Here is a 9,526-nt window from a genome sequence, read left to right as displayed (position 1 = left end):
CAAACATCACAAAATCATCTCAAAAAGTAGAAAAGCAAAAAACCAGCGACCAGAAATAGCGATCAAACCGGACGATCGTACATGAATGACATCATTTGACTGAGACATAGCTAAGTCTCCAAGTCTCAGTCGACTAGGCGACTAAGGGCCTGTTCGGATCCACTCCACTCCCTCAAATCCTTAGCTCCACTCCCAGCTCCTAGGTTGCTGGCTCCCCAGGGCAAATGAGGAGCAGACAACTTGTAAGACTAACAGATCCTATTTTTATTGGATAAAGTCAGCTGCCTTTCCCTAAAAAAAACATGAGGCGCTAATCCCCTACAAAAACATGAGACCACAATGCAAATGTACAGATGAAGTAACTGAGCTGTTACATGTCATAAAATCTCTCATCTTTGTCCTACAACTGTCGGTATAGAAGCCGGGTTACATCAAAAGGAGCCGGCGCATCTCGGCGTTAAAACTCCGCCGTCGATCACCAATTTACATGGAGCGAGCCATATGAATATCCTACAGCTAAGTAAGCTGCCACAATGATGCGATCTGCTAAAAAGAACACAAACAACCAAAGAATGGCTATCCGTATCGATTCACCATGTCCTTGGTCAAAAAATTACCATGGAGGAATGAACGATGCGGTTTCTGCTGACAGGTGACAGATGAAGGAGCGATCTTCAAGAGGACCATTGGTCGGGGATGGCAATGAAGTACCTCGACATGGCCTTTCTGAACCTCTTCTTATACTGGACCGGCGATATGACAGTTGGGGTCTCGTTCTTGGGGCCGCCTAGGATGCCTGAGGCCTTCACCCACGTCTCCAGCTGCTTGTCCCAGGTGTACTGCCGCAGGAAGTCGATGATGCCGATCACAAGCTCATTATTCTCCTCGTCAATGCCCACCAGAAGCGAGTAGTCCATGACATCCAACGACTGCAAAAGTGAATTGAATTAATTAAGCGCAGATGTTTCTCTAAAATCATCAGGATGACGCAAAGTGAAATCAAATAAGTACTTATGTTTTAGGTTTGCAACAAGTAATACGTAAATAAGGCCTGGTAGAAGATAATGAATGCGAGCCATCTTTGTGGAGAAAAACACAAGCTATTCTGACTTCATGAGGAAGACCAGGAACTAGGGCTGTTCAATTTTCATGGGGTCTCAAAATTATATGTTAGGCTCAGCTGTGCGGTTCTATGAACACAATCCAGTAAAAACGGTGCATTGAGAAAGATGCTTCTTCTTGCTCCTTTTTTTGTGTCATGTAAATGATGGTTTTCATATCAGTGAAACAAAGTGTGATCAGCAGTACTTTATTTGTGAAATTAAGGTGAACAAGACTACAGGGGTGCTGCTGGTAAAATGTTCCTTTTGGCATCATAAAGGTTCCTATAATTTGGTTGTATGAAACAACGTAAGTTGAGAGAGCTGCATACCGCAAGAATTGATGTATCATTCCAGACAGCTCTTTCCAATGTTCGCTTCGCCTTACGGCCCAAAAATATAGGCTTTGTATGTAATTCCTCGATGAGATTAGAGTCCAAAAGTACTTTATTGTGGCTAGATGTATCTGAATTATAGCGTGAACGCACGGAACCCTTTAGATCATACACCCTCGATATTGTTTTCTGGAAGAAAATGTTCTCCATAACCATAAGATCCATCTTAACCTCACGCCCTCCTTTCAAGCCCTTGATATTAACCTGGATGAGAGCAACACAATAAATTAATAAAAGATTGAACAAAAAAGTGTGCTGCCGGATCAAATGTGCAAAGTGGCGAACCTGATAAATTCCTAATATTTTGGCCAGACAAGTTGGGCTTCCAGAAGTCAATGATTGAGTCAAGTGCCTGAAGTAGTGAGGAGCAAACCCAACAAAAGAGTCTAGCTCCGTCTTGGTGACTTGTTTAATAATGAATCTCTCATCCATTGTCTTTGCAAAGTAAACATTGCTTTTTCCACCATCAGCACTCCATCTTTTACAGCGACTGAGAGAACGTATGTAATCAACATCACTTGGACAGCACTTCTTTCTAAGTGAAGCAAACTGCCTTGCAAAATAACAGGTCACTGAAAACTTTGTATTATCTGCACAAAATGCTTCATCGTCAAACGAATACTTAAAGTGGGCTCCTTCTTGTGAAGGCAAAGCTTTCTCAAGTCCGCTATTGCTGACCGCAGAGCAATTTGACATATGTTGAAAGCTGTATTTTGAATCCAGTTTATGCGTAACATGCTCAACATATTCTTGTGACGTCATGGCATATGATACGATACTGGTTGGCTCATCATCATAGACAGCAACAACAAGGGCACCTTCAGAACCAATATGAGGCAGCAGCAGCCGTGCCCCATCACTCACCATATGAGAAGCAGACTTGAGATATGTAGGTGCGCGAGTAAGAATAACATTTAAGTTTCCCCTTGATCTAGGAGATATTTGAGAAAAAGCCCTACGCATGTTTGTCATCGGATCCTTTACAAGGCTTGTCAAATCTCTGAAGGAATCAACTGATCTCATTTTCAAGGACAAATGTAATGAAGCAGGCAACAATCCAGTTTGTTCCCGTTCATGCAATCTGAATATAGAATCAAATGAATGGACTCGAACTGGGGAGATTGCCTTCTTGTAATTTGGATTGCCCAACAAACTAAAAGACCCCTTTCCATCAGCTTTGATCAAATCTTGTGGAAGACTGCAGTGTGCTTCAGTAGATCCACTCCATAACATATCTATTTTATCAGATAAAATAGATGCAAGAGAGGGTAACCTCTCGACTGGTACCGTCTCGATAGAATTCATGGAAAGGCGACGTCCATTTTCAGACACACTGAATTGGCTAAAGACCACGTCAAGATCTCCTGCACCACTCACACCATCCACCTGCCCAATCGGCAAATTTGTCTCAACCAAGATATTCCCGTTATCCATTGAGGCCTCTCTGGATAGTAGAGATCTCCTTGGACTTCCAGAGGAGCACCTTCTGTATGTAGCAGGTCCTTCATGTGTTTCTCCATGCTGTGTAACAGTGGTCAGTAGCTCAGATTTATCTTCCTTTATGCTGGTGGCTTGGAGATTTTCTGAATTGGAAGAATCAGTTCTGGCAATATGGCCATTTGCTTTAAGCGAATCAATGTTACACAACCTGCAGTCCCAAACGTATGCATCTAGGAGAAGACCACGTCTCACACGGTTGAGTTCCAAAGTATCAATAGTTGATTTCATGGAATGAACACTCCCCTTTATAACTGGTAGAAGCAAACCCTGCAAAACAAAACAAAATGAGGATAAGAAAAACAATGGAAAACATACACACACAAAAGGCGCTAAAGACTCAGACAATAAACAAAGAAAAAAATAGAAGGCGGACCTCGTATTCATTTCTTTCCCTGTTAAGCAAATCCTTCATCTCTATAATCTGCCTCCGTATACCTGTTTTTACTGGCTCGTCCAAGGTGGTGATACTCATCTCAATACTATTAAGGAAACCATATACCTCCATATGTAAGGATTCCATTTCATCAAATACCTACATAAGAAAATTATTGCAAATAACCAAAGTTGAGAATGAAGAGCACAGAAATGAATCACTGAACTGTTTAACATAGAACATTAAACAGCATACCATGACTGTTTCTCCTTTCACCCAGTCTTGCATGCCGTGACAATTGAAATTCAGCACCGAGGGTGGGAGGTTAACTGACCGAGTAACCATGGGACTATAATGGAAGGCTGCTACCATATTTCCATACCTGCAATGTTTTGTAAGCAGATTCAATTTCACGATAGGACTGGATACAGAGAGCTGAAACATATGAATGAGCTACAGACCCATAGAAACGAAGGCAGTCCCGTTGTAGAGAATGCCCACAGCTCGCAATTCGGTTGGCAGTTGCATGATTAGAAAAGCTGAGCTCTAGAAACTTCCCAAAGGATAGACCCCAAGCAGAATCAGACATGACCACTCTATGTGTAGCAGGCGGCAATCCATCTTCAAATTTGCACTTCATACATCTGTGCCACATCCATATCCTTCCATCGTGTTCACCTGGCAGCTTTTGGGATAAGAGACGCCTAACACTTATTGTTAGGCTGCCGTTCTGGTGCATGTAGCATCTGGCATGTGATTCTGAAGGCTCCTTGCATGACGGACAGCAATATGCCTGAAAAGAAATGCAACAACACATTGCTATTTTGAAAAAAATGATAAGGAATATTTGAGAAAACAGAATACAATGCATAGGCACATATCAGATGTACCTGGTCAAATAAGTTTTCACGAAGGTATCTCCCAAGTGGCTTATCAAAGCTACCATAAAACTTGATGCGGAAGAGGTGGGAACGCTCACATGCTATGTTTTTGGGGATACAGGTGCTTGAGAGGGAAACTAAGATGCTCTGATGATTGTCAGTACCAGGTAAGTAGCTACATGAAAGCCTGTTCCGGTTATCTAGGCCTCCTGCTTGGAAGTCATCTGGTGGTAGGCCACTCCCACTGTTTTCCAAATGAGATAAATCCACGGGTATCTTTGCCAAGACAGCTTTTTGGCAGGCATTAACGGCATTCAGAGAATTGGCATGATTAACAGGAAATTCAGATTCGGTACACTCAGGTGCACTTCCAAGGCTTTCCCCATCCAATCGTAATGAAGGCGGTGATGCAGAAATACCATCAAACATTTGCGTGATGGCAGCAGTATGAGGCCATTTCTCTTCAGCGGCTCTGAGACTATCAGTAGTATCACGACCAGCAGACTTAGCAGAAATGTGATCTGTATTGGTCCATGCTTCTTGTGCACACATTGCAGTTACTGAAATAACTCGTGGAATTGTTGCGCCCTCATCAGCAAGGAATGATGTCTCGAGGGACAGATGATAAGCAGCAAACACTGCAAGTTGCATTGCATGCTTAATCTTCTTCAGTTCTTCTCGACAATTTCCTCTTAGTAGGACCTAAATAAAAGCATTGCACGTTTAGCTTGCAGAATGGTTCTGGAATAATATATGAGTAAGCAATTCAAGAACAGTTCCAAAGTATATAAGATCAACAGCTGAGCACATCAAATGATAGGAGATGTGTAAATAAATGCCAACAAACCATTTTATTATTCCAATCAAGTATCTTCACAAAGGGATAATTACCGTGCAACCCAGGCGCTTCAGACAGCCTTCAAAAAACATCAGTGTTTTTGTTGTTGGTCTCTTCTCTGCATGTCCTGATGCAAATGATTCCAGAACCTTTTCCACCTTGAACATGTCACATTGCCCTAGCCTTGCTGAAGCAATGTTATCAATTGACGAGGCAATCTGACCGCCTGTGCATTTTGATATTCTCTCCAAAAGTGTCCTCTTTACATTCAGAACTAATGAGATATCTTTCGCTAAGAGCTCCTGGGCATAAGATGAGACGCTCTTCTCAACTATCAGCACATTAGGTTTCCTAGACTCAATCTTTCCAACAACAGTTCGTAGATATTCCTTTTCCTACAGATAGAACATTTGTCAGCAAGACTGTAAACAACTAAACATCATACTTCAATTTCAAAAACACGCAGAGACACAAACCTGTTCGAGTATAGTTCCAATTGATGCTAACTTATTAGAAGCTTTCTGGTACTCAAGTGCACCTCCTAAAATGAGCAATTTGGCATTACTGTACTCAGAGACCATGCGTTTGTGTTTTACATTCTTGGAGCAAACAATTCCTCTTATAAAATTGCTGCAATCAACGGGTTATCAATCAGTTCCAAATTATGATCAGTAGAAGCATGCAATGCGTAGAAACAACGGAAGTGAGCACATACCTATCAGTTGGGTTCCCAGATGCTATGCACTTGATCTTCACATAATCACTAGGATCCATGCTGCCGCCTTTCTTGGTGTCAGGTTTCACAAAGTAAGCGGCTTGCCATGCTAACGAGGACACAATATCGAGCCAGATTTTGGAATCCTTCTCACTGGCCAACCCAACACCTTCCGCCTTCAGTAACTGTGCAACTAGAGCTTGAAAATGCCTAAATAGATCCCTCTGAACACTCTCTTGGTGGGACCCACAATTAATATAACTAACACCAGTTGCTCTATTAGTTTTAGCACTGAAACAACTTGGGGCAAAAATGTTGTTGGAGTCCCCAATTTCATCATCATCGTCATCGAATCCAAATAACCTCGATTCAGCATCATCAATCTCATCTTCAGGCGGTGGTGGGCACCAAATATTTTCACCAAAGTCGAAGATACAGGACGGCACATGGCTTGCTTTGCTGTTCTCAGCTATGCTAACATCAGCCAGATCATGAGCATCATCTGAGTCGATTGCTGCAATTGCACCATCATTCTGCCTCGCCGCACAAGTAGGACTCTCTGTGGGGCTTGGGGTCATCGACCTGTATGTTGAGTTACTAACACTAACACTAGAATCTGTATCTGAAAGGTCATTTAAGAAGTAAGTCCCTGGGGCTAAAAACTGGACCCTGGGTTCATGAGCCTCCTCGTCGTCCGCTTGCCTGCATCAAAAATTATTCAGAACTCGTCAACAGTGGCCAGAGCTCGACAACCTACATCTACGCAAGCCATAAGCGTCCATCAACCACTACTTCCAAAGAAAGAGGGGCGATAATTAAAGCCATTCTAAGTCAATTGAGCAGACATTTTGCACTTATTAGAAGGCAACGGAAGTAAATAATACTAACTGATTTACTAGTTCACTTCCATATCATCAGGAGTACTACTATAGTTTAGTGTTAGGAACCAATTAATTTTGCACTACGGACAGAGACAGATTTCCGTTACCTAATATCGCGGTCTGGAGGAGGGGAGCGCGGCGCCACGTCGCCTTTGCTCCTGGATCTCGCCTCGGGCGCCCGCAGCGGCGTCGTGGGCGGCTCAGCAGGCGACGCCGGGCTGTTTGGCCGCCCGGGCGGGCCGCCGCCAAGGCCCACCGATCGGCGGCGTCGCGTCTCTATGCGCGCGAGTGCGTCCCCATCGGTGCCGCCCTTGTGCATGTGGCGCTGCGGGTGGTCGGCGACGAGGGATCTGGTCTTCTCCGGTGCGCCCATCACCGCGAAATCCAGCACACCCATCCCTACCAGGCCACCACGCTACGTTCAAACCAACCGACTAAAAAAAACTGCCAAAAAAATGGAGCAAGAAACACCGGGGCGCGCCGAACCTACGCGACGCGGACGCGCGGAAGATTCCTTCCTCCCAAAGCCACCGTCCACCTCCCCACCAACGCGCGCGGAACTAACTGGTGTGCCCAGGCCCCGGGGGCGGGGGCGGTCGGAGATGGAGCGGGGCTCCGGCGAGGAGGCGGCGGAGCGGTGATTCAGCCAATGCGGGAGCGGCGGGCGGCGGCCAGAGGATCGGGGCCGGAGAAGCGCGGCTTGGTTGCAGATTTGGGAGGCTTGGAGGAGGGAGGAGAGAGCAGAGCAGGGGAAGGCGGGGGCGGCGGCGGCGAAGCGGCGGTGCTTATTATACGGATATGGAGATTGGGAGGGAGATTTGAGAGTGAATACTAGGAAAGTGACGCCGTAAAATGGGGACGCTAACGGCGAGGGGAGGCTGCGTGCGCTGTCGAAACCCCGTTTCCTTCCTCCTTTCGGCCTCGCCTTGTGTAGGGTGGATATCCATATAGGAGTACCTATAAAGGATGGATGATTATTAATCCAAGGAAATATGGAATGGATGTGGATGTAATCTTATCTGTAGCACTTAATGATATCCATCTTTTCTCTCTTCTCTTTTGGTGATTATTAACAACCCCGGTTGTGAAATACTCCTAATTAATTGTCTGCTATTAAAAACATGAACGTGCGGAACCAGGTCTTACGACTCGCTTCGCACCGCACGACTGTCCACGCAACGCGCGTGTTCTACACACGTGTACGTGGACGGTACTTAAAATGAAATGAAATAAAAAAATTGTATTTGCAGTTGTTGATAATGGGTCATTATCGATGGCATATAATGTCGGGTTTTAAGTATACTTATTTCACTAAGTTCAATTTTGAAGAAGAAAGCTTGGGAAAGATCAATGAAAATCTCTCATAAAGTAAGATATGCCTTACAATTCATGACGGTTATGAAAAAAAACATAATACTTGTAAAAAGGGATGTGGAGTGTAAATGATGACTATTGGCGGTAAGGAGAATATGATAAACATAAACATAACCTCATCTATAACACTCGTTATTGCTTGTTACTGACAATAATTGTAAAAGCTTGCATGATGTAAGGAAAGTGGATTGGATGGAATTTTTTAATCTATGTCTTAATAACCGGACATTATTAATGGCAGATTTGTAGATTTTGATGTATGGGTAATTTATTTGCTTATATATTCGTTATCAATGCACTGGAATACTGGATACACGTATTTGAGCAAGTATATACATAATATTAGGATACTTTAATATTACAAGACAACATTAAATACTTAGTCGGCGCCAAAATACATTATCTTTTTCTATATGGGCACAATCTTTGAGATGCTACTTTGACTGTTGTTTAAAATGTATATACTAGTTAAATGATATTTAAATTCAAGAGAAAAAATATGAATAGTCTGATGGTACAATATTTTCCTAGCATGTTAATTATTTGTCAAAGTTAGAGAAGATTTAGTTTTAGTTTAATGTGAAATCATGCATTTTAGGATGTTGATAGTAACACTATCTGTTTTTTTTGGGGGAAACACTATGTGTTGAGGGTTCAAGAATCGACTTTGTACTAGGGGGTGTCCGTAGTAGCGTGGCCAGAAATTAGCGAGGGTGTGTACGACATCCTTATGTTGAAGGTCACCGTACACTCCCCAAAGTGATAAGACGATGTTTTTTAAATTCAGCCGCCTCATGGGTGCATGACCTACGTCCTATGGGAGGGTCATTGAGAGTAGTGCACGGGGCACTTAGAGTGCGGCCATTTCCAGAGTCCCACGACTCTTGACCAGTCTGAGCCATACTAGGTCCCTCTGACTCCGGGCTCTCGGCTTTCATTTGCCCTCCTGAAGGGATTGGAAGGGGGAGTGAGTAAATTACATGCCCATGCAGGGCTTTATATAGCCTAGGTGTCCTTGATAAATGACCAAGGCTACCCTCGAAGGAAGGAGGTGGAAGGGTAGAACTAGGTAATTTTCCGTTCTTTAGACCATGTGCTCCTTATTGGGCTAGAAGGTGGGTTGTGTCCCATCAGGGGGGAAATCCCTACACTAGAAGAGGCCTTCTTGCTTGGTCTTGGACCTCTTTGCTCCCTTGACTCCTCCATTGACTTATTCTTTTTTTGTGGTCTTCCTCCTTTGACTTATTGATTATGAAGCCTTGCTTGGATTTTCGTTGGTCGGAGCAGTCTGCTTGGACCCAGGGGGTGACTTGTACTACTGTTGACTGCATGGGTGCCACTCCATGTAGGGTGGACCTCAAGTAGGGTTAAAATCCACTACTACAACAAGAATGGACTTGCGCCGGAGTCATCAAAGTCTTCTTTGTGGCTTCAGGTCAATAAACTTGGCCTTGGTGTACTTCTTATTG

The 9,526-nt window shown here is 43.8% G+C and overlaps 1 protein-coding gene across 4 annotated transcripts; it reads right to left on the bottom strand.

The window, feature by feature from the left end:
- Nucleotides 1-354: 354 nt before the first annotated feature.
- On the bottom strand, nucleotides 355-7,589 carry LOC123103694 (putative 1-phosphatidylinositol-3-phosphate 5-kinase FAB1C). Of its 4 annotated transcripts, none has more exons than XM_044525359.1 (12): nucleotides 7,170-7,589; nucleotides 6,791-7,098; nucleotides 5,803-6,504; nucleotides 5,564-5,717; nucleotides 5,141-5,482; nucleotides 4,259-4,951; nucleotides 3,830-4,161; nucleotides 3,624-3,750; nucleotides 3,369-3,527; nucleotides 1,781-3,262; nucleotides 1,433-1,699; nucleotides 355-929 (listed from the first exon to the last, which is right to left on the bottom strand). In XM_044525359.1, the coding sequence occupies exons 2-12, from the start codon at nucleotides 7,078-7,080 to the stop codon at nucleotides 675-677; spliced, it is 4,803 nt and encodes a 1,600-aa protein (XP_044381294.1). In that variant the 5' UTR covers nucleotides 7,081-7,098; nucleotides 7,170-7,589; the 3' UTR covers nucleotides 355-674. The 4 variants fall into 4 exon arrangements, with proteins under 4 accessions (XP_044381294.1, XP_044381292.1, XP_044381295.1 ...); XM_044525357.1 differs by having other exon boundaries at nucleotides 6,791-7,082; XM_044525360.1 differs by having other exon boundaries at nucleotides 7,174-7,589.
- Nucleotides 7,590-9,526: the final 1,937 nt, after the last annotated feature.

This window comes from Triticum aestivum, chromosome 5A, assembly GCF_018294505.1.
Source record: "Triticum aestivum cultivar Chinese Spring chromosome 5A, IWGSC CS RefSeq v2.1, whole genome shotgun sequence".
Classification (NCBI taxonomy): Eukaryota; Viridiplantae; Streptophyta; class Magnoliopsida; order Poales; family Poaceae; genus Triticum; species Triticum aestivum.
Note: the sequence above shows the minus strand (reverse complement) of the source record. Positions and strands in the feature narration are given on the sequence as shown.